Source organism: Nomascus leucogenys, chromosome 9 (genome assembly GCF_006542625.1).
Source record: "Nomascus leucogenys isolate Asia chromosome 9, Asia_NLE_v1, whole genome shotgun sequence".
Classification (NCBI taxonomy): domain Eukaryota; kingdom Metazoa; phylum Chordata; class Mammalia; order Primates; family Hylobatidae; genus Nomascus; species Nomascus leucogenys.
The window spans coordinates 100,718,029-100,743,691 of record NC_044389.1 but is presented as its reverse complement, the minus strand read 5'-3'; the positions used below and the strand labels follow the sequence as shown (position 1 = coordinate 100,743,691).

The 25,663-nt window shown below is 45.8% G+C and overlaps 1 protein-coding gene across 5 annotated transcripts in view; it reads right to left on the bottom strand.

Annotated features, from left to right (window-relative positions):
- CAMK1D (calcium/calmodulin dependent protein kinase ID) overlaps window positions 1-25,663 on the bottom strand; it is a 485,162-nt gene that overhangs the window by 272,519 nt on the left and 186,980 nt on the right. For all 5 annotated transcript variants that reach the window (XM_030819267.1, XM_030819264.1, XM_030819268.1 and 2 more), the window contains exon 2: window positions 9,705-9,836. In XM_030819267.1, coding sequence (XP_030675127.1) covers window positions 9,705-9,836 — 132 coding nt within the window. The remainder of the gene's footprint in view (window positions 1-9,704; window positions 9,837-25,663) is intronic.

The following is a 25,663-nucleotide window of genomic DNA, read 5'->3' as shown; positions in this document are numbered from 1 at the left end:
GTTTCTAACATCCTTAATTTCACCTGAGTTCCCTTAATCCTTGCCTCCATTCCCGCCATGTTGCCTTTAGTTCAGGGCTAGATTCAGGAAGTCCACAGTTCGGAGCAGCAGAGATCCCACGGCACAGTGAGGAGTGATAGAAGTAAACCTTGGTGCTGTGGAATCTCAGAGGGAAGGGCCCATCCAGACAGGAAATCAAGAGAGGTGTCCTGAAGAAGGTGTGTGTCAAACTGCAGCAGGAAAGATGCAATTATCTGCTCCTTTCAGGAGAACTAAACTGAAACATGGGGTGAGGGGTGGGAAGATGAAAACCACAGAGGTAGATCACAAAGTCAGGGGCTCGTTTGCAAAGGAGTTTGGATTCTCTTAAGCAGGGACTTTTTGGAATTAAGGTAGTGAGGGTGACTATCAGATGTGCATCTAAATACTCATTTGCACAGTGCTGTGGTAGAAGGAACTAAAGAAAGGGAAACTGCCATGCTTTGAGCGTGTCCTCCAACAGTTCATCTGTTGAAACGTAAATCCTCAATCCAGCAGTGCTGGGAATTGTTTCGGTCATGAGGGATCTACCATCATGTAGGGATGGATGCAGTTCTCATGGGACTAGGTTAGCTCTAACAAGAGCAGGTTGTTATAAGGCGGGGTGGTCTCTTTACCTCCCCTCTCTTTGCACACACTCACTTGCCCTTCTGCTTTTCTGCCATATGCCATAAAGCAGCACAAAATCCTCACCAGAGGCAGCCACCCGATCTTGGACTTCCCAGCCTACAGAATGTGAGCTAAAGAACGCTGTTTCCTTTATAAATTACCTAGCATCAAAGTATTATGCTATAGCAACAGTAAATGGAATAAGACACTAACCTCCACAAGAGCCTCACTGCATGCACTATTTGGGAAGCAGAAACCCTAGGCAGGAAGAGCCCCAGAGAGACATGGACCCTGGACAGAGAAACCAACATGCCCACTCAAGATAGTTTCAATTCCTTGTTTTGTAGTACGGGATATAACCAACTGTATTTTCCTGCAATTCGGGGAGTGCTATAAGCAATGTCCAAGAAATTAACAGAAATGCATTGATTCTGGATCTCAAATCAAATTTAAAATGTCCTTGATTTTTGCAAGGGACAAAACACCATGAGAAAGCCACTGGAAGCACCAAATAGATTCTTTCTTGTCTAGAAAGTTGCACTGGCGTTAGACCACTTCTATTTCCTCTTACAGACATGCACAGTTAGGATGAAATAAACAACGATCACCAAATGATGGTCAGAAACAAAGCTGAGTTTACTGCCAACCAGGCAGGGGAAGCCTCCAGACTTAGGGGGAAGTTCAGCACGGCTCCCAGAATACGAAAGCATAGGTATGCAGCAAAAAGGAGGAAGTACACTAAATAAGGCAGGACTCTGAACTGCTAGGGAAGGGCCATCATTACGGAAGACCTGTCAATGTCAGCTCTCCTCGGTGATTAAAGGCTTTCACAGAGCCCGGTTTTCACAGGTCCAGGGTGTATTGTGTTAAGATTCCAGAAGGCCTAAGCTCATTCAGCAGACAGGCTCACATGTACATGCCCAAAGCTTGGCAAGTTTTTGGCTTTAACCACACACAACACCACCACCACTATTATTAAATAACTTACTGCATCCCTCAAAGCCTGTTTTATGGGGATTGCATGGTTTTATCTGAAATCACGCCTGCAATCCCAGCACTTTGGGAGGCCAAGGCAGGCAGATCACAAGGTCAGGAGATCGAGACCAATCTGGCTAACACGGTGAAACCCTCTCTCTACTAAAAAAAATACAAAACAATTAGCCAGGCGTGGTGGCGGGCGCCCGTAGTCCCAGCTACTCGGGAGGCTAAGGCAGGAGAATGGCGTGAACCTGGGAGGCAGAGCTTGCAGTGTGCCGAGATCGCACTGCTGCACTCCAGCCTGGGCAATGGAGTGAGACTCTGTCTCAAAAAAAAAAGAGAGAAAGAAAAGAAAAGAAAAGAAAAGAAAAGAAAGAAAGAAAGAAAAAGAAAGAAAGAAAGAAAGAAAGAAAGAAAGAAAGAAAGAAAGAAAGAAAGAAAGAAAGAAAGAAAGAAAGAAATCAAGGTAACTTTCAATACGGTTTCCCAAGGTATCCAAGAGTCTAGAATTGTAACATATGCACCTGCCTCCCTATATGTCATCATAAGTAAGGCTTTCAACCGTTACTTTTCACATTTCCTGCTTGTGTCCTCCATTCCAGTGCGAGCTTTCCAGAGGGGAGCTCTGTCTTTTAGAACATCGCCTTCTAAGCAGGTTAGATGGATCCTTAAAAAGCTGTATTGGTGCCTGAGAAATTCAAGTACTAGCTTTACCAGCTTAGCCATTTTCAGTCATTGGAAAAGTGGTTATCTTCAGCCCCAATCAATGAATTTTCTTCTTTTTTTTTTCCGAGACAGAGTTTCCCTCTTGTTGCCCGGGCTGGAGTGCAGTGGTGCGATCTTGGCTCACTGCAACTTCCGCCTCCTGGGTTCAAGCGATTCTCCTGTCTCAGGCTCCTGAGTAGCTGGGATTACAGGCGCCCACCACCATGCCCGACTAATTTTTGTATTTTTGGTAGAGGAGTTTCACCATGTTGGCTAGGCTGGTCTCGAACTCCTGACCTCAGGTGATCCACCCGCCTCAGCCTCCCAAAGTGCTGGGATTACAGGTGTGAGCCACCACGCCCAGACTCCAATCAATGAATTTCTATTGAAGTGTCAGTTTCTCTAACACACACACAGACTGGCACTTGGCAGTGATTTAAACAAGTGAACAGGGCCAGCCTCCCTTCAGAACAAAGCCGCAGGAGCAGGGGCAGGCTAGATTTCCAGAGTTCATCCATGTCAAAGCCCTTCTCTGGGGGCTGCTCCTTAATCCCAAAGCAGTTGTTTTCTTTGGCTGCAGAAGCTGCCCTCCCTCTGGTCCGCATTGAGAGGTAAGTGTCTGCCTTAAGGTAACTGGAGGATGAGACCCTGTCCTTCCCACGACAGAGGTGTTAACTCACTCTCCCACCACACATCCTGCCATCCATCCTGACCTTGGCCCCAGGGATTTTAGGGACGCTGGCCCAGCATTCTGGGCTTTGGCACCTGCTGCCTTTAGCAGTCCTCACCCTCTTTTGAAGTACTTGGCACCGCAGCGTGCTGACTCGACCACACCCTACTCCAGCCTCTCTAGGCCTGGCACTGCCACTACCGCCCGTACTTCTTCAGCCACCCTTGAGAAGTGAGGTTCTCGCTCCCGAGCCCAGTCAGTGGCTGGTGCCTGCTCCTCAATGATGGGATGATGGACTCAAGTCAATTCACCACTCTCATAACAAAACTCAGCTCTTCCAAGGGAGCACATCTGAGTTTGCCCCTCTCAATGAAGCCTCTCCCCTGAAGGAAACATTGCCTGGCTTGTGTTTCTGCCTGTGGACACATCTGTACACATCTGCCCACACTCCTAGTCATCATACAGAGCAGCTCCACCCTAGGAGGTGAAACCAGGGGACAAGGGCTGGAGAGTGGTTGTTCTGACATTGCACTGATTATGTGTTAGGATCGGTGGGTGGTGGTTGGGAGAGATGCTTTTTCAATTTTCCAGCACCTGCCATTACCTCCAATTCTGACTCAGTTGGTCTTCAATGGGGCCTGGGCATCAGCATAATATTTTTGTTTTTTCCTTTTATTTATTTATTTTTTTTAGAGATGGTGTCTCAGTCTGTCACCCAAACTGGAGCACAGCCTCAAACTCCTCAGCTCAAGCAATCCTCCCACCTCAGCCTCCAGAGTAGCTGGGACTACTGGCAACCACCACGCCTGACTAGTTTTTTAATTGTTTTGTAGAGACAGAGTCTCACTGTGTTGCCCAGGCTGGTCTCGAACTCCTGGCCTCAGACAATCCTCCTGCCTCAGCCTCCCAAAGTGCTGCAATTATAAGCATAAGCCACTCACCATGCCCAGCTAATCAGTATGATTTTAAGAGCTTCCTAGGTGATTCTGCGGTGCAGCCAGGGCTGAGAAACACTGATTTGGAGAGAAAGAGGCAGAGACCATCATCTGAGACTCCTCAGTGTACCCAGGTAGACGAAAACATGCCAATTCACATCAGTTCCTGCCAGGGTCACTTCCCCAAGGCAAGACAATCTCTGCAGCCTACAAAGCAGGCATCAGAACAGCATGTTGAATTCTGGTGCCATGTTTCATTCAGACAGTACCCCTTCCACCAAACTGAGCCTCAGTTTTCCCAACTATTAGTAAATGGGCTGCTTCAGACACAGCTGGTTTGCTTCTCTCAGCTCCCCCTTTCCAATCTATGCATCCCCCTCTCTCTTCAGCTCTCATTTAAACGTAGACTGTTGATATATTTGCCTTTCTACTCCTGCAAAAGCACTTTAAGTGCTGCCTTGAAATTATTATTATTATTTTTTTGAGACGGAGTTTTGCTTTTGTTACCCAGGCTGGAGTGCAATGGCGCGATCTTGGTTCACTGCAACCTCCACCTCCTGAGTTCAAGCAATTCTCCTGCCTCAGCCTCCCAAGTAGCTGTGATTATAGGTGTGCGCCACCACGCTCGGCTGATTTTTGTAGTTTGAATAGAGATGGGGTTTCACCACGTTGGCCAGGATGTTCTCAAGCACTTGACCTCAAGTGACCCACCCACAGCAGCCTCCGAAAGTGCTGGCTTACAGGCGTGAGCCACTGCGCCGGTCAAATTTTGAAATTAGATTTGAGCAGTGCCTGCCCTCGAAATAAATAAAGCCACAGAAATCATAAACTCTGTAACCCAACCCAAGGAGAATAACGCCAACGATGTTTATTCCATACTGCATAAAATACTCTGTTGTGGGATCACAACTAACTGTTCTGTCTGGAATAGCTTGTGCTGAATTTTCTAGATCCAGCCGCTGATGCCAGAGCGAGGCTGCCGGTCCTCACAGCTGCAGAGCAACAGCCTACCTCCATGTTTATCAGGATGTTTCCCTCTGAGCTTCATTTAATACCTACTGATCAAGTAGAAAATTCATTTTGGAACAATTTTCAGGGCAAGTACAAAGACATCCTTAAGGGCATGTTAGCTACATTACTTCAGTCCAGTGAAATAAATAAATTTCTCAGCCTACAATAAACTCAGCATAAAGGGGGGCAGGCAGTCTTTCCAATGGGCCGGCTTAGCAGTCCCCTGGTGGTCCAGCAGCTAGGATTCAAATGGGCCTACTTCCATGGAAAACAGTGTGGAAATAAACCAGTGGCCAGGAAACAAACACAAACAGTATGGAAATCAACAAACGGTCAGGAAATAAGCAAAAATAGTGTGGAAATCAACAAAGATGTGGGAATTTAAGACAGTCTATTTGGGATCCCGTCTACGATGACTTAGTCATGAAAATCATCAAAAGACTTTTTTTTTTTTTTTTTGAGATGGATTTCTTTTTCTTTCTTTCTTTCTTTCTCTTTCTTTTTTTTTTTTTTTTTTTTTTTTTTTTGATGGAGTCTCGCTCTGTCACCCAGGCTGGAGTGCAATGGCACGATGTGGGCTCACTTCAAGCTCTGCCTCCTGGGTTCACACCATCCTCCTGCCTCAGTCTCCCGAGTAGCTGGACTACAGGCGCCCACCACCACACCCGGCTAATTTTTTTTTTGTATTTTTAGTAGAGACGGGGTTTCACCGTATTAGCCAGGATGGTCTCAATCTCCTGACCTCACGACCTGCCTGCCTCGGCCTCCCAAAGTGCTGGGATTACAGGCGTGAGCCGTGGCGCCTGGCCAGGACTTTTTTCTTACATGCTGTGTCTGAAAAACTTTATCATTCAGCAAGTCCAGATCACAGCTGAGTTCCAGACCTGGACAGTCAACTGGACCTCTCTACCAGAGCATCCTCCCAACCCCCAAGTTCAGCATGTCCAGATCAGGACTCTTCACCTGCTCTCCTGCTCTGGTATTTCTGTTCTCAGTGAATGGGGTCATCATCCACCCAGGCATCCATGTCAGAGACTCGGCAGCCTTCCTGGAATCCTCCTTCTCCCTCCCTGCTCTCCCCATTCCTTCCAAATCCCTAAGTCCTACAGATTTCACTGTGTTCACACCCTCATACCTGTTTCTTCCATCCCGCCTCCAGAGCTTCTGTGTTAATGTGTTGCTTCTTCATTTCTCCACCAGATTCTTCCAATGGCCTCCTCACTATTCTCCCTACATACATTGAGTCCTGGCCCCCCAGTCCATTCTTCTCAGCTCTGCCACAATAATCTTCAAAAGTTAATCTTGATCACGTTGCTCCTTTCATGAAAACCCTCTGATGGCTCCCTAGTGTCTAGAGGATGAAGTTGAAAGTGGGTACACGAGGCCCTCCACAATCCCACCTCTCCAACCTTAGGTCTGCAGGCCTCCCCCTGAACCCTTTGCCCTGGAGAGTTCCCCACCCAGCACACCAGCCTTCCTGTCTCCTATCTCCTGACCTCTGTTTGGGCTGCCACTTCTGGATGGAGTGACCCTCTGCGTTTCTGACCCTGCAAACCATGTTCATTGTTCGGGCCCTCCTCCTCCGTGAACCCTCTCCTCCCATACCACCCCAAAGGAAGAAGACAGCACCCCTACCCTCGAGGCCCTGGCCACGCTCCTACACAGCATCTGCAATGCCACTGCACATACTTAGTGACAAAACCATGAGCTCCCAGAGGGCAAGGAGAGCACCTTACCTAAACTCAGTGCCCAGCAGTGCTGCCTGCTGCACAATGAGAATTTAATAAATATTTGTTAAATGAATGTCTCCATGACAACATTCCGAGTGGTTTCAAACTGTTTTCTTTCTAGCTCATTGACTTTGCTTTCAGCTGTTCATGATGCGGAACTGCCTCTTACTCCACAAGTAAATCATTTGCAAAGGACCAAAAAAATAAATAAATAAATAAATAAAAGTCAGTGCAGGAGTTACTATAGATCACCTTCTTATCCCTGGAGAAATCACTTCTTTGTTCTTGACTCCTGAAAGAGGGGTCACGCTTCCAGGCACTCCAGCAGCCGGTACTGAGAAACTATCAAAACAAGTTATTCCAGCCCTCTGGCCCTCCTTGGTTTTTAAATGCCCTCTCCCTGGGAGTGATTATTTGAGTGAGCTGCAGGGTCAAGACAATTAAAGCAGACCATCCACAGCATCAACAGGACTGGCTTATAAAGCCTACATCCATGGCCTCTGCTCATGCAAATGAAAAAACGCTAAAAAATGAAACTGACTTCCTCCGCTTTGTACTTCTCAGCCCTAAGGGAGTCACATAAAAATGGAGTCACATAAAAATAGAGTCACCACCCTCGATCCATCAGCAGACAGCCCCTGTGCCCAATGTAAAACCTTTGGAAGGCTCTGGGCCCACCCAGAATTCCATCTACAATGTCAAATATCTGTAATGTCTCTGCAACTTAATGTCACCAGCAAATAACTTCTTCTCCAAGTACTGATTTCATATTGGAAAATGAGCAATTTAAATAAATGTCTCATTAACATCGTGTTTTCCTGCTAGATGCTAATGTACTTAATTTGTTTTCCCAGATTCTCTTCCAGACAATCATTTCCTGCAATCCTCCTCAGGACAACCTGAAACTCACTGGGTTCCTAATAGACAATCCAGAGAACCTAGAAACGACCCAACTACCAAACAAATAAGCAAAACCCTTAAGCTACAAAGTTATAGAGACCTGTTTGTTCTCAAACACTTATCAGGCATGCTGTAGCTTCTTCTGTGAGTTACACAAAGGTCAGAAGAGGACAGACCGTCCTGGCCCTCTCGGCAGTGCTGGGTTTGTACAAATGATGGCTGAACATCGTTCAATGGACACTGCTGGTCCCAGTAAGAGAGGAGCGGGTGAGACGGTTTATTCAGAAGGAATGTGAGGAGTGTGACATTTTGTGTTGAGGCCCTAGAAGGCTTGTTCTCATTCTGCTTTGCTTATCTGCACAGAGATTCTTGCTATGCGCTGATTCCAAACCCCAAAAATTTCAAGGATATTTCGAACATCTTTTATTAATAGCAACTCTTAAAAATTTCCATAGCACACTGCTCAGACACACTCCAAACATGCAAAATCAGGTACCATATAAGGGCTTGTTACCCCAAACCTTTTGAGATGACGGGGCAATGGCTTAATCATGACAGTGTGGGGAACGGTGTGGACACCACACTCATGAAAGAACATCGCTGGGGTGGATCCAGACACATCAGAATGGTTCTGGGAGCCAGGCGCCATGGCTCATGCCTATAATCCCAGCAATCTGGGAGGCTGCGGTCGGAGGACTGCTTGAGGCCAGGAGGTCAAGACCAGCCTGGGCAACACAGTGAGCCTCCACCTCTAAAAAAAAAAAAATTTTTTTTTTTAATTAGCCAGGCATAATAGCGTGTGCCTACAGTCCCAGCTAATCAGGAGCCAGAGGTGGAAAGATCACTTGAGCCCAAGAGTTGAGGCTGCAGTGAGCCAAGATTGTGCCACTGCACTTCCAGACTGGGCAACAGAGCAAGATCCTGCCTGGAGTAAAAAAGAAAAAATGAATGGTTCTATGTGTGCCATTATACAAGAGAGGACTTTCTTATATTTTTGCTCCCCATGTGTAATAGAAATAAATGAAAATCTTGGCCAGGTGCAGTGGCTCATGCCTGTAATCTCAGCACTTTGGGAGGCCGAGGCGGGAGGATCACCTGAGGTCAGGAGTTCAAGACCAGCCTGGCCAACATGGTGAAACCTCGTCTCTACAAAAATACAAAAATTAGCCAGGCATGATGGCGGATGCCTGTAATCCCAGCTACTCGGGAGGCTGAGGCGGGAGAATCGCTTGAACCCAGGAGGAGGAAGTTGCAGTGAGCTGAGATTGTGCCATTGTACTCCAGCCTGGGCAACGGTGCGAGATTCTGTCGGGAAAGGAAAGGAGAGGAGAGGGGAGCGGAGGGGAGGGGAGGGGAGGGGGGAGGGAAAGAAAGGAAATGAAAGAAAGAAAAATCCATTTTATTTCTATTGCACACAGTGAGCAAAAATAAAACTCAATGAAGAGGTAAGCACTGAAACAGTGAACTCCACGCAGACTGCTGGGTGCCAGGCGCCACGTCTGTGGCAGAGACTGGGAGAAACCATCGGAACGTGTGGAAGTAACACTGGCCGGGTTGGTATTCCAGGCTCCGTCACATAGGAGCTGCAAGGCTTTGGACACATGACTCTATTTTGTGAGCTTCATCACCTTATTATAAATAAAACAGTAATAACAACAACAGTACTCAAAGCGGTGGCGACAGCACAGACCTTTACTGAGCACTTCCTATGTGGCGAGTGCTGCGGTGAGCACTTCACAAAAACTTAGTAAGCAGCATCTCACCAAATCCTTATAACACCCTGCCAGGGAGACGCCGGTAACTCCATTTTACAGAGAAGACTCAGGGCTCCATAGCCGGCCCACGGTCACTCAGATATCGTGAGTGGCAGGGTCTCGGTTCACAGGCAAGTCTGCCTGACAGCTGTGCTCTTTGGAATTGAGAACTACTTCCAGCCATGGCCGTGAATGTTATAAGACACGAGAGATCTATGGGAAAGGTGCTTTGAAAGTTGGTTATCATTTGCACAGCCCGAGTCCTCTGGGGGCCCCTCTGCCCCCGGGGAAAGTCTGCCTCCAGGGCAGGCCTCCTGCGGGACACAGGGGTCAGGAGGTGGGGAAGGGAGGAGGGCTACCCTCCAGCACTTACTTTCTCAGGACGGCTATCTCATTCTCTATGCTGCTTTCCTTGCCCTTCAGCGCCTTCTTAGGGATACACTTCACAGCAAAGAGCTTGCCAGTTGCCTTCTCTTCAGCTAAAACCACTTCGGAAAAGGCCCCGCTGTGAACAAAGAAGGAAAAAAGAACACTTAGATGCAGAAGTCCAGTTTCACCATAGCTCCATTCACCCTACCACCGAAGTTTGAGTAAACAATAACGACGGCACAGTTGTAAGCATCACTGTTACTTTTATCCACCATGGCTCCTTGCCAAACATCTCTGTGCAAAGAAATACACAGAGGCGGCTGGGCGCAGTGGCTCACGCCTGTAATCCCAACACTTTGGGAGGCCGAGGCGGGTAGATCACCTGAGGTCAGGAGTTTAAGACCAGCTTGGCCAACATGGTGAAACCCCGTCTCTACTAAAAATACAAAAAATTAGCCAGACGTGGTGGCACGCACCTGTAATCCCAGCTACTTGGGAGGCTGAGGCAGGAGAATCGCTTGAACTCGGGAGGCAGAGGTTGCAGCGAGCCGAGATCGTGCCACTGCACTCCAGCCTGGGCGACAGAGCAAGACTCTGTCTCAAAAAATAATAATAATAAAATTTTTTTAAAAAAGAAATACACAGGGGCAAGCATGCCCTCCTACAAAGGGACATGTGGATGTGGAGGTCAACATGGTTAGGCCACCTCCCGGTACCACTTGCTGCACAACACAGTGGCATCACTTTGGAGCCAGCAAGAACACTCCCACAAGAGGTTCCTCCTACAGAAAAGGACTGGATCCTTCTGCCGGTGTCAGCTCTCCCACCTCCAAACGGACTAGAAAGTAACACTAAAATCCCCAGGTCCTCACAGGCTTTTTCATCTAGAGGAAATTTCAGAGCGCTCTGCAAACACTGGACTCCTCCCAGCTGGGTAAGGATATGACTCGGTGTGAGCGGTGTTGCAGGTGGTATAGACACAGGGTAATTAATTGGTCAGTGGGTGCAAGTGCTCACCAAGCAGCTTGTATCCTTTTTAAACCAAAGAAACTAACAAGCAAGGGCCATGAAGTGGGGAAGACTGTCCTGCCTGAAAATACACATTTCACTTTGCAACGGCAGAGCAACAAACTAAAACCAGAACATCTGGGGCTGGAGAGCCCATTTCTCTGGAGGGGCCCCTTGTGATCAGGGAGCCCCAGAGCCAGCACCCCAGGGCCACCTCCTTTGCTGACAGCAGGCAAGGCCTGTGTGCAGAACTCCACTAATAACCCTGGCATGGAACAGGCTCCTCCATCATCTCCAGATCCTCCAGATCCCAGCAACTTGGGCTCTGTGCACAGGGAAGTACCGTAGCCCACCGAGTCATTCTCTGTCCCGAGACTTTCAACTCCTGCTTCAAGAAACCAACATTCCCGCATCCAGAGAAACCACTGGAAGCCCCAGTGTTATAGCAATACCAGGTCTTCAGGCCCTACCTTCTTCAGTCCAATGGTCCCCAACCTTTTAGGCATCAGGGACCAGCTTCATGGACAACAGTTTTTCCATGGATCCGGGAGAGGAGGGTGGTTTTAGGATTACTCAAGTGCCTTATATTTCTTGTGCACTTTATTTCATTTTTTTGAGACGGAGTCTGGCTCTGTTGCCCAGGCTGGAGTGCACTGGTGTGATCTCGGCTCACTGCAACCTCCGCCTCTCGGGTTCAAGAGATTCTCCTGCCTCAGCTTCCTGAGGAGCTGGGATTACAGATGTCCACCACCACACCTGGCTAATTTTTGTATTTTTAGTAGAGACGGGGTTTCACCATGTTTCCCAGGCTGGTCTTGAAGTCCTGACCTCAAGTAATTCACTTGCCTCGACCTCCCAAAGTGCTGGGATTATAGGTGTGAACCACCATGCCCAGCCAATTTCTATTATGATTACACAGTAATGTACAATGAAATAATTCTACAACTTGCCATCATGTAGAATCAGTGGAAGCCCTCAGCTTGTTTTCCTGCAACTAGATGGTCACATCTGCGGGTGATGGGAGACAGTGACAGATCATCAGGCATTAGATTCTCATAAGGAGTGTGCAACCTAGATCCCTCACATACACAGTTCACAATAGGGCTCACGCTCCTATGACAATCTAATGCAGTCCTTGATCTGACAGGAGGCAGAGCTCAGGCAGTAACGCGAACAACAGGGAGTGGCTCTAAGTACAGATGAAGCTTTGCTTGCTTGCCCGCTGCTCACCTCTTGCTGTGCGGCAAAGTTCCTAACAGGCCACATACCCTACTGGTATTGGCCCATGGCCCAGGGGTTGGGGACCCCTACTTTAGTCACTGTCAAAGAGATTCCTGAACAGGGGGAACACCCTTCCTCCTCCACTCCTTGCCCACCTGACAGCAATGCACACTCTGTCACAATCCAAGGGACGGTAAATGCATGTTTTAAAAATCCTTTCCAGTGGGAGGAATTCACTCCACTCAGTGCAATTAACTTCAGGACAGCATTCCCACCAGCACATGGATGCTCACGAGAGAAGCTTGTCTATAGCTTCATGGTCTATTTTTAATTATACAAACCCAAGGGGCAGAACATAGTCATTCCACAAAATATCCCAGATGAAAAATATCAGAAGCAGGATCTTCTGCCTAAATCCACAAATTATTCACCCGTAGGATTCTCCCCTCAAAACACTACATGCCAGAAGCCAAACCTTCTAGAACCTGCCAGAACAATCATCATTAAATGTAAACACAAAAAGACCCACCACAGGTTTATCACAGAGGGATACACGGAGTCAGACATTCCCAGTGACACCGGCCACGACCAACGGCTTTTGTCCAGGAAACCCAAATCATAACAATTCCAGAGATGGCCCCTGAGCCCACGCACCATCCCTCCTCACTCATCTCTAAGCCAGGGGGAGACAGGTGGCTGCACCAAGACCCTGAATGAGGAGGTACGTGTTCCTGCTCACTACCCTCCGGGAGGTAAAACAAGAACTGTGTTAGAGTATGAGAAAAATCACTGGGGAAAGACCAAGGTTCAAGCACCATGGGTGGTTTTATACCAGATTCTTCATTCATTCATTTGTTCATTCAGTTTCCCTGTTGGCCACTTGAGTCCCTAATGCTGATGACACCCCAACGGTCCTGAGTTTGTTGGATTCACTAAGTCCATTTTCCAGAAGGCAGAAAAGCCCTTTGGCAGCAGTGACCATGGCCAAGGGCTCGGGCTGGGAACCACGATCAGGGCCCTCTCCTCCTGGGCTGCCCCTCGCTCCACTCTCCAGCCACAGGTGCTCCTTCCTCTACGGAATCCCTGTGATCAGAAACGAACACGGCCAACGCAGAGGGGACACCCTGCTCAATCGGACCCTTGGAAGCCTATAAGTGAAAAGTATTTCCTTGCTTGGAGGAGAAACAGTGAGAAGTAAGGTTGCCGCAGGACTCAGCCCAAGAGACAAGAGATTGGGGAGGGGACCGAAGGGTCTCCTCAGAGCCAGCACTGCCACAGCGGAAGCTGACAACACGGTGAGGCAGTAGTGCCCGTGGAGCTAGGATTTTTCTGCCTTTGTCCCTGGTTAGGTGGGGATGGGCTATGTGGCCCCCTATGGGGAAGGCAGGACAATGGCACAGAGTTATGTCAAGAGAGTCACGTGCTAAACAGCCCAGGCTTGACAGCACATGACCAAGGAGTCTCCGTGAGAAGATCCTGAGTAGAGTCATGCAGCCAAGGTTCCAGTCCCATTCTCTGCGAGTGCAAGTCAGCATGCGACTCCACGCCTAGGTCTATACCCAGAAGTGAAAGCGGGGACTGAACAGGTGCGTGGACAATCACATTCACAGCGGCATTATTCACAACAGCCACGAGGTGGCAACAATCCTTGCATCCATTGGGGGACAAATGGATAAAATATGTTCTACACATCTAACAGAATAGCCATAAATAGCAATGGAATTCTGACCCATGCTGGAACATGGATGAACTCTGAGGACATTATGCTAAAGGAAATAAATCAGATACAAAAAGCCAAATACCATATGATTCTACTAAAAGGAGGTGTCCAAAGTCATCAAATTCGTAGAGGAACAAAGTAGAACTGTGGTTGCTAGGGACTAGGGGGAGAAGGCAATGGGGAGTTCTGTTTAATGGGGACAGAGTTTCCATTTGGGAAGATGAAAAGGATCTGGAAGCCGGGCATGGTGGCTCATGCCTGTAATCCCAGCACTTTGGGAGGCCAAGGTGGGCAGACCACTTGAGGTCAGGAGTTTGAGACCAGCCTAGCCAATATGGTGAAACCCCATCTCTACTAAAAATATAAAAATTAGCAGCGTGTGGTGGCACATGTCTGTAGTCCCAGCTACTCAGGAGGCTGAGGTGGGAGAATCACTTGAGCCCAGGAGGCAGAGGTTGCAGTGAGCTGAGATGGCGCCTATGCACTCCAGCCTTGATGACAGAGAGAGACTCCATCTCAAAAAAATAAAAAATAAAAAGGTTCTGGAGATGCATGGGGTTTATGGTTGCACAACAATGTGAATGTAGTTGATGCCACCAAACTGTGCTCTGTAAAATTGTTAAAACAGGCCGGGCGCGGTGGCTCATGCCTATAATCCCAGCACTTTGGGAGGCTGAGGTGGGAGGATCACTTGAGCCCAGGAGTTTGAGACCAGCCTGGGCAACACAGCGAAATGCTGTCTCTAGAAAAAAGTTAAAAATTAGCCAGCTACGGTGGTGTACACCTGTCATACCAGCTACTTGGGAGGCTAATGTAGGAGGATCACTTGGGCCTGGGAGGTCAAGGCTGCAGTGAGCCATGATCAAGGCACTGTACTTCAGCCTGGGCCATAGAGCAAGACCCTCCTCCCCCAGCAAAAAAAAAAAAAAAAGCTTAAAATGGTAAAGTTTATGTTATGTATATCTCACTGCAATAAAAGATAAACATAAAAAGTCTGCTTACTTCTAATCAATGATGTTGCCTGAGGATGGACACATTGGAAAAACTAGATAAACCTTTTCACTCAATACTTCCCTAAAGGAGAAAAAAATTATATCAACTGTACGGTGCCAGCTGGTGTGAGCGACTTGGTATTTACAAAGGACTTTGGCATGTGTCAGTGAATCCACTCCTTACAGCAACCCCATGAAGCAGACAAGAAGTTACTGTCATCTCCATTTTACAGATGAGGATACTGAGTCCCATCACACAAGTGGTAAAGGGCAGAAAACAGAACTCAGTCTCCTACTGCCTCCGAGGTCCTTTCTCAATGCATCACGCTGGGCTGATACCCGTGGCTACCAGGGTGTGTGCGTAGCAAGCACCGCAGGTGACAGGGATGGAGAGGTTAGAAGACTCTGTCGTCAGATGAGCTGCCATCGCTCCGAGCCTGCACATCCACCTGCTTTATCATTTAGCCAAACAATGTGCATTCACCTGCTTTAAACTTTCCAAAGACAAAGTTCTCTGGTCTTCTTAAGGGATATAAGATGACCATAAATTGTTATTGGTCTCACAATAAATAGAAATCACTTGAAGACACTTCCCCTGTTCCAGGAAATTTAATTAGAAACATCAAACACGAAGCTCATGAATGAACAGTTTGAGCACTTTCTATGTAATTACACAACAGAGTGTGGTGTGTGTGTGTGTGTGTGTGTGTGTGTGTGTGTGTGTGTGACAGAGAGAGAGAGAGCGTGGGGGGGGGGTGTCCTTGTGACAGGAAACACTATATCAAGGAAAATGATCTGAAAACCTATAAAAACTTCCCCCAACCCAAGAACATAAATTCCAAGGGACAAAAGAACAAAAGCAGGGACAGAGTGACAGTTTTAAAAATACAAAGAGGTCAAAACAGGTTGCACTCTATAGGCTATAAAACACAAGCATTGTGCATTTAAAGCTAACCGATGGAGCACTCCAGCCAGACTGAATCACATCGGCAACTTGAAATTGTCGTCTGGGCACAGCTTGCACTGGCCTGGGGCCCGTGCCCCACTCTTCTCTCTGCAGTCCGCCTTCTTCCTCCACCACCACTTGACTGGACCCTCGTGGGCTGGGCCCCCGCAGGGGTCCCCTAGTTGCTAAACCCAATGGCTTCCTCTCACTGCTCATCCTACTGGTTTTTGCCTTGACCTCCTTCCTAAAATTCTTTGCTTCTTGGTTCTACAGCATCGTTCTCTCCTTCTGCCGTTATGTCCATTTCCTCTCCATCTCCATCTCCTCTTCCTCCCTTCAAACATCAATGGGCCCCCAAGGTTTCATCTGCAACCCTTCCTTCTGCCTAGTCTCCTAGTCTTCCTAGTATCCTCTCCATGGAAATCTCAGCTGTTTCCACAGTCTCGGCCCCCTCTGGTCCTTTGATGGCCTCCTAACCTTCATCCATATTTTAATCTCTCTCATGTGCAAACCTCACCTTCTCTACCCACAAAGGCCCTTCCCAGCCTCTCAAAAGCACCATAACCAAAGTTAAACAGTTGTCTTCACCCCAAAACTTCTCTTTTTCGTTTAATCAGTAATGCGGCCTAGAAACCTGTCTGCTTTACTGCTCTCTGTCTCTGTCATTTCCATCACCAAGTATGTTCAGGTCTTCCGCTGACAAGACTCTCAAATGCCCGCCTGCTCCTCCATCCCTTCACCGTGGCTCTGGTTCATGTCCTCCTTCTCTCGCTTCTGCAATACGTCCACCACTCCTTCCTGGTCCCATAGCCCCCAGTAAGCCCACTGCTACCTGCTGTCTCCTATCTGTTACTGAAATTACTCTTCTGGAAATAAGATTTGATTATATCATTACCCTACTTAAATCTTTGAGGTTTCATATCTATGGGATCGAGTTCAAATCCCTTTGTAAGTTACCCGTGGCATTCAAAGCCTTTCTAAACCTGATCCCAACTTCGCAGGCTCATCTGTCACTACAGCCACTGTCCCCAATACAAACACTCCACGCCATACACACATCACCTCAACCCAACCACACCACTCAACAGACAGTTTCCCAAACACACAATGGCCTTTCACGCCACTGGCCTTTGTTCAAGTTCTGCCCACCCCCTCCTTCCCTGAATGTCATTCATTCCTTTTTCTTTCTGCTTGGCAAAATTCCATGTCTTTTTCTTTTTCTTTTTTTTTTTTTGAGATGGAGTCTTGCTCTGTCACTCAGGCTGGAGTGCAGTGGCGCCATCATGGCTCACTGCAACCTCCGACTCCCTGGTTCAAGCGATTCTCCTGCCTCAGCCTCCTGAGTAGCCGGGATTACAGGCGCCCACCACCATGCCCAGCTAATTTTTGTATTTTTGGTACAGACGGGGTTTCACCATGTTGGCCAGGATGGTCTCGATCTCCTGACCTCGTGATCCGCCCGCCTCGGCCTCCCAAAGTGCTGGGATTACAGGTGTGAGCCACCGCGCCCAGCTAATTCCATGTATTTTTCAAAGGCCCAGATGGTATATTTCCTCCTTTTTCTTTTTTTTTTTCACCGTGAGATGGAGTCTCGCTCTGTCACCCAGGCTGGATGGAGTGTAGTGGCGTCATCTAGCTCACTGCAACCCCCACCTCTGGGGTTCAAGCGATTCTCCTGCCTCAGTCTCCTGAGTAGCTAAAACTACAGGCACACACCACCATGCCAAGCTAGTTTTTTTTTGTTGTTTTTTTTGTTTTTTTAGTAGAGACTAGTTTTCACCATGTTGGCCAGGCTGGTCTCAAATTCCTGACCTCAAGTGATCTGCCCACTTTGGCCTCTTATTTCCTCCTCTTTTAAGGTTTTTCTCAATTGCTTCTCATGCCGGCAGAATGATGCCCTCATTCTGAAAAAATGTGGCTTAAACATGCATTACCTATCCCATGTACACATCCCATTACAGTCCTTAACAAGCTTCCTATGCGAGAACAGGAGGTGCATGTATTCTGTTTCTGTGTCTCCAGACCTAATAATATTTGTACCAACTGGTGCTCAAGACACTTCTGATGATCACCATTATTGGGGGCTCTCCTCTGATTCCCCATCAGGCTCTTCACCCCTCCCCTGTGCTGCAGATCTGCAAAGTAAGTAATGTATCCTAATGACCTTCCACTCAACACTAGTACTATCCACTCAATACTAGTACCATCCACTCAACACTAGTACCATCCACTCAACACTAGTACTATCCACTCAACACTAGTACTATCCACTCAACACTAGTACTATCCACTCAACACTAGCACTAGAAAACGGTACTATCTCTTTTCTCCTCCATAGTATGTTTCTTTAAGTTTCCATGCAAGCCTGTGCAGAAAGAACCTCAAAGGTTTCTCTTGAGGCATAAAAATTATTTAAGTCCTTCCTGATTTATTTTAAAACATGTGCTTATGTGCCTGAATGCTTAAGTAATATTACACAGTTGAATAATCCTGAGATCACTGTTTATTTTGACTGGAAAAAGTCTTAAATTTGTTAATTTATGCTATTTTCTCCCTTCATCCTTGTTGAATAAGTAAAATTTGGTAAAAAGAGACAGCGATTTTTACACAGATGAAAGGACTTTGGAAAATCCATAACTGTAGGAGAAATAAAAATTCCAGTGTTTCAAAAATTGTATTTTTTCAAGTTGTGACAAGACATTTATTTGAATGATAAAGAAAGCCATTATTCTATTTAAAAAACACCAAATTTCCATCAAAAAGGAATCTCTGTGATAAATTACTGGAAAAGTCAAATAAAAATTTAATCTTGAAATGCTAAATGTTTTCTTCACCTGATGATAGGCTGTACGAATTGCAAAAGTTGAATCCTTCCTCCTTTTCCCCATATTTCAAAGAAAATCAAATCATCACGCATAGGCAGCTCATCCTGATTGTAAGCCCGGTGCCTGCAAGGAAATAATCTTTTGAGAGCTGAATTTCCAAAGCTAAAGGAAACCATCCCATTTTCCATAGTGATGAAAAGAATTCTAAATGACTACTTAGGCTTTTAACTTCATAAATGATGGCTCTGGAAAATAAAAGCTGTTTTGCTTTGCTTCATCTAGTCAGTTTCAGTGGACTGTGGTGTTATGATGGCTGGCTCTCCATACTGTTAAATGTATACCCAGTCCTCTCTGAGTGAAATGATCCGAGGTCCAAGCGACCAGTGAGTGACACAGCAAAGAAAAGAAGTGGGCCTGGGCTCTGGGAATGCCTTTTCTTCCTGAGTTCCCTGAAAAAGCAACACAAAATGCATGTGCCCTAAGGATGCCTTGGCTAAAAACAGACATTGAAGGGTTTGTGAACTGGTTTTTACCCTCCTCCTGTGCTATAGATAGACATGTACCTACCAGTAATAAAAAATTATCATAGAGTCATTCTGAGCATCTTAACTCCAGACCTTCAGCTTATGCTGGGCCCAGAACTCAGAGCCAAGCCCAGAGATACGCTGGCTAACTTCCTCCTCACTATCAATTATTATAAAAAATGGAAATGAGAATCTGTTTCTATCCCAGTTTCTCATAATCTTTTCCAGTTTCTAATACCTTTACCATTTGACCTAAGGTTGTTAATAATTGGGCAATGGCCAGGCGTGGTGGCTCACACCTGTAATCCCAGCACTTTGGGAGGCCAAGGCGGTCAGATCACATGAGGTCAGGAGTTTGAGACCAGCCTGGCCACCATGGCTAAACCTGTCTCTACAGAAAAAAGACAAAAACTAGCTGGGCGTGGTGGTGGGTGCCTATAATCCCAGCAACTCAGAAGGCTGAGACAGGAGAATCACTTGAACCCAGGAAGCGGAGGTTGCAGTGAGCCAAGATCGTGCCACTGCACTCCAGCCTGGGTGACAGAGCAAGACTCCATTTCAAAAAGAAATAATAATAATAGCCGGGCGTGGTGGCTCACGCCTGTAATCCCAACACTTTGGGAGGCCGAGGAGTGGGGAATCACCTGAGGTCAGGAGTTCAAGAGCAGTCTGGCCAACATGATGAAACCCCGTCTCTACCTAAAATACAAAAATGAGCCAGGCGTGGTGGCGCATGCCTGTAATCCCAGCTACTTGGGAGGCTGAGGCAGGAGAATCGCTCAAATCCGGCAGGCGGAGGTTGTTGCAGCTAGCCGAGTTCACGCTGCTGCACTCCAGCCTGGGTGACAGAGCGAGACTCAGTCTCAAAAATAAATAAATAAATAAATAAATAAATAAATAAATAAATAAATAAGTGCACATCAATTTAAAATAAATTCTTTTCTCATACAAGAGCAATTTAATCACAAAATGGTCAAAAATGTAGCCTCCGAACAATCTGCTGTGACTTGCATATTTTAGGTGCTCCAAAACTGTTAGTCGAATGGAACTGATGAAACCTCAAGAGGACTCCTCTGACTTTTAACAAGAATCAGGAATTCGGGAGCTGTCTTTTTGATTCATGACAGTTCACTAAACCAACCCCTCGGTGAAATTATATCCATCCCAAATTAGACCAAGAAATAATCAGATGGTGCTGAAATGATCTGCCCTATTAGCTTAGTGTAGCTATTATTGGCTCTTTGCCTTTCTATGCTTTTTAGTCATTCTACATACAGATCAGACTGATTGTGTTATTAACTTTATTAACAGCATCGCTTCCAGCCTATTGCCCTTACCAGACTGTGTAACTGGGCCTGCAGACGTTACCCCTCGGCCTCCGACCATAAATTAAAATGTTCTTTTCTACTAAGCATATTATTTTCCCCAGTGTCACGTCAGCACAATATTAAAGGCTGGTTTTAAAACACTGAAAAGCTGGGGTTCCATGGCTCATGCATGTAATCCCAGCACTTTGGGAGGCCAAGGCAGGAGGATCACTTAAGACCAGGAGTTCCAGACCTGCCTGGTCAACAAGGTAAAACCCCATCTCTACCAAAAAAAAATTTAAAAATTATCCGGCCATGGTGGTGCATGCCTATTGTCCCAGGTACTCACGAAGCTGAGGTGGGAGGATCACTTGGGCTGGGTGGCTGAGGCTGCAGTAAGCTGTGATTGCACCACTGCACTCCAGCCAGGGTGACAAAGAGAGACCCTGAAAAAAAAAAAAAAAAAAAAAAGGAAGGAAGGAAGATAAAACACAGCAAAAAGTGAAGTCGGTGGTACTTGGCTTGAGACCATCTAGGAAATAGACAGGTGCCTTTTAGACCTATTGTTCCAGATCAGAATCAATTCTTCAAACAGAAAAACCTGTTTGCCAACCCCAACCCTTCCAGACCCCAGAGAATCTGAATGGATCATAACAGTAGTGAAGTCGGCTGGGCGCGATGGCTTGCGCCTGTAATCCCAGCACTTCTGGGGAGACCAAGGCGGGTGAATCACAAGGTCAGGAGTTCGAGACCAGCCTGACCAACATGGTGAAACCCCATCTCTAAAAATAGAAAAATTAGCCGGGCGTGGTGGCACACGCCTGTAATCCTAGCTACTCAGGAGGCTGAGGCAGGAGAACTGCTTGAACCCGGGCAGCGGAGGTTGCAGTGAGCTGAGATCGCATCAATGCACTCCAGCCTGGGTCACAGAGCAAGACTCCATCTTAAACAAAAAAAGAAAAGAAAGAAAGAAAAACAAAAAACCAGTAGTGAAGTCAATGGTCTCAATGTTCAATGTCTACGCAACTCTCCAGGCAGAAACTTGGCAATTTTAGAACTGACATTAACTCCTTCTGATAGAATCTTCAGCTAAAAATCTTCACTAAATCACACACCACTAATGACATTTTGTAGTGCTAATTCAGCACACTGACCAAAGAAAAGCCAGGCCCAATCTGGAAAATAAAGTTCTGCCAAGCAAACACAGCAAAAAGACTTGCTTTCACAGGCTTGAAGAACAAATATGAATCCAAGAAAATGGATATCCAATTTAGATACAATGTCTATTCATTAAAATGTGTCTTTTAAAGCCCTCCACCTGACAATTACACAATAAGCCATACATTTGTTTATGATAATGCTTAAGCTAAAAGTATTAAAATTCTATCTCTCCAAAAAAAAAAAAAACCTACAACTCAGGTTCTTATTAACTGGGACCAGTGCCTGACCAACCAGTTCAAATTAGAAACATATCCTTAACTTTACTAAGTAGATGCTTAGGAGCAGAGAGAAGCCTTCAAAACAGTTACACTTTCTTACTGAAAAATTCTCTTCTTCCTCTTTAACTGGTGAATTCCACAATGATAAGCAACCCTGCATAATAGCTTCAAGAACCATGATGAGACATTCTTAAATACCCACACGATTAGCTTAATTTCTGTCCAGATCAATTTTCATTCTCAGTACAATCCTATGTCTGAAATCACCAAGGCAGGTCTAGGTTATGGCAATACTTGTCACAGGGAGAAGGCATCAAAATGCTGACACAATTATTGCTTGTGACATCTTTGGTTTCTGCAGGTGTTTCTGTGGCACTAAATCTTTACTATTAACAGCCTCACTGATGCAAATGCAGAAGACAAATAAATTCCACATGAGTGCTTACTGCCACACTCTAAAAGACACGCTTTGTTTAATAGCACTCCTTCCTTTCCTCCTTCACTTCTCTGACAAGCTCCCACATTTGATCTCTGCTCTTTTCATGCCATTTGTTAAAGGTTGATATGGAACCAAAGTGAGTCATTCATTTTTTTTCTTATACCAACAGGGAGCATCCATGGAAGCCTGGCTTTTGAAGGCAGAGGCAGAATAAAATATTCAAGCCAGGCACGATGGCTCATGCCTGTAATCCCAACAGTTTGAGAGGCCAAGGCAGGAGGATCACTTGAGGCCAGGAGTTGCGGAGACCAGCCTGGACAACACAGCGAGACCCCCAACTCTCCAAAAAAAAAAACGAAAAAATTAGCTAGGTGTAGTTGCACATGCCTGTAGTCCTACCCACTTGGGAGGCTGAGGTGAGTGGATCGCTTGAGCCCAGGAGTTCAAAGCTACAATGAGCTATGATCACACCATTGCACTCCAGCCTACAGTATGACAGAGTGAGACCCTGTCTCTTAAAAAAAATTCACCTCTTTCTGAGATTACAAAATCTTCTTATAGCTACAGCTTAAAAAGCTGGCAACACTCCAGGGCAAATAAAGTGTCCATGTGGGCCATGCATGCATTTGTTGCCAGGGTACATTTCCTTGGATGACAAAGGTACTGACGTGGATGAAACTGCAACCCCCAGGATACTCTCTTTCTTCATCACCTGTGGGGACCTCTTCGACAGCACTTCTCACTGTGGTCTTCCCAGATCTCCTGTTAGAGACAGATTTCTCCCCGCAGCGGTGGCTCTTCAGAGGGGAACTCCCCTTTCTCACTCCCATCCCTGATGGTGGGGAAACCAGACCTAGCAAATGCTCATGTTCTGCCCTCTGACTGCTACAAACATCCAACATGCTCCCAGTGCCAGCCACGTAGCCCCATTGTCACATGGTTGGCAAAACCTGAATGGTGAAGCGGCAATGGGACAGAATGTTCATGATTAATCCCAACTGGCTGTCCCTCATCTGGCTATTCGCACTCACCAGATCCTCTGACTTTAGGCACTCTTTTGAGCTTATTTTCATTCTCATTCAGGGCAGATGTCTCAACAAGTAACTTAAAGGAAAATTCTTTTAAGCTCCCTGCTAACTAAACACATATCAATACACTCTTTGAGTATGCTTCAAGCTATTCCATAAAAAAAACACAGCGTCCTTATAGGTAAAATAATTACTACATTAAAGGGGCATTTGGCTGTGTCTGTGTTAAAAAAATCAATATTCTGGCTTAAAACAATCAATAAAAGTTTGAAATAGCAGAACACTGGGAAAATCCTAAATATCCATTAATGGAGGACTGGTTAAGTAAGTTACAATCTAAAAATACAACGGAGGCCAGGCGTGGTGGCTCATGCCTGTAATCCCAGCACTTTGGAAGACCAAGGCATGAAGATTGCTTGAGGACAGGAGTTTGAGACCACCATTAGCAGGGAATGTGTCTCTACAAAAAATAAAATAAAAACTTAGCTGGGCATGGTGGCGTGTGCCTGTGGTCCCAGCTACTTGAGAGGCTGATGCGGAAGGATCACTTGAGCCCAGAAGTTCAAGGCTGCAGTGAGCTATGATTGCACCACTGCTCTCCAGCCTGGGTAACACAGTGAGACCCTATTTCTTAAAAAAATAAAATAAATAGATAAATAAAAATACAATGGAGTACTATGCAGTCATGTAAAATATTTAAGTAGATTTATGTGTGCTACTACAGAATTATTCCCAAGATACACTGTTAAATGCAAAAATAAAGATGAAGAACAATGTGTATATTATATTCCCATTATTTATTTCTATCTTACAGATAAGAAAATTGAACTCATCAAGGTTCAAGAAGTTGTCTAAATCTCAAAGCCAGTGTCTGGAGGATTCTGATTCAGGTGTGATGGGCTGATGAAATGCTGCTGCTAGCAAAGTACCCTGAGACCACACTGTGGACATTTTGAACATCAGATGAACAGTCTGCACTTAGTGCAGCCAGCAGTGAGAAGGCACGAGGCCTTGCATAAATGACAGAAACAAACAGAGCCAATTGATATGTATTATTCACAATTCAATCAAATGTGTTTTAGATAACTTTTTGTGTTCTGTGACATCCCTTTGAACAGAAACAGGTAGGTATCCTACCTAACAAAGTGGTATGCCTCTGCCAGGCAGAAAGTTCATTTATAATCTACATTTTCCTTACGTGTGCTACTGAATGATATGAAAAATACGTTCTCTATTTTTCCTTTAAAAATTTCCCACCTCTTTCTTCTTACCTTAGCAAGTGATTCCTTCATAACTGGCTGGATCTCTCTACACTAGCCCAAAACACCCTGCACATCTTTTGATCACTGAGTTGCACCTTGGGCAATTTAACAAACAAGGCTGTTAACAGAATTTGGTTAAGATCCAAACTATTTTGTGCTTCCTTATATGTGTAAAGTTGGAGCACAGAGAACAATTCCTTTCCCCAAGAAAACAGGTTATTGTGCAAAGAATGAAGTTTCCCTAACCTAAATAATCATCATTATGATCATCATCATCACCATCATCATCATCACAGTCATTATCACCACCATCATCATTGCCATCATCACCATTATCATCATCATCACCACAGTCAATATCACCATCATCTTCGCCACCTTCATCATAGTCATCATCAGTTATCATCGCCATCATCATCATCACCATCATTGCCATCATCACCATCACCATAACTCTCACTGCCATCATCACCATCATCATATCATCATCACCATCATCATATCATCATCACCATCATCATAGTCATTGCCATCATCACCATCACAATCATCTCCATCATCATCACCATCATTGCCATCATCACCATCACCATCACTATCACTGCCATCATCACCATCATCATATCGTCATCACCATCATCATAGTCATCGCCATCATCACCATCACAATCATCTCCATCATTATCTCCATCACCACAGTCATCATCACCATCATCATATCATCATTACCATCATCATCGCAGTCATCATCACCATCACAGTCACCACCACCATCATCATCATCATTGCCATCATCACAATCATCACCATCACCATCACCGCCATCATCACGATCATCTGCATCACCATCATCATCAATACTGCTCATTAAAAACTGTATATAATTTTTTTTAAGAGACAGGGTCTTGTTCTGTCAAGCAGGCTGGAGTGCAATGGCATGGTCACAGCTCCCTATAACCTCACATTCCTGGGCTCAAGCCATCCTCCTGCCTCAGCCTCCCAAGTCTACATAAGCATAAGCTTATTTTTAAAAAACTATTTGCCAACTACTTCCCAATTCTAATAATAACCCTGCATGATAACATTATTATGTCCATTTTACAACTGAGAAAACTGAGGTTGAAAAAGGTAAAAAATTTTGCTAATATGGCACTAAACTGACATTGTAACCCTAGTTTGATGCCAAAGTCATGCTCTTTCATTTTTAAACCATGCCACCTCACTGAGTATAATTTTACAATTCAGAAAGAGT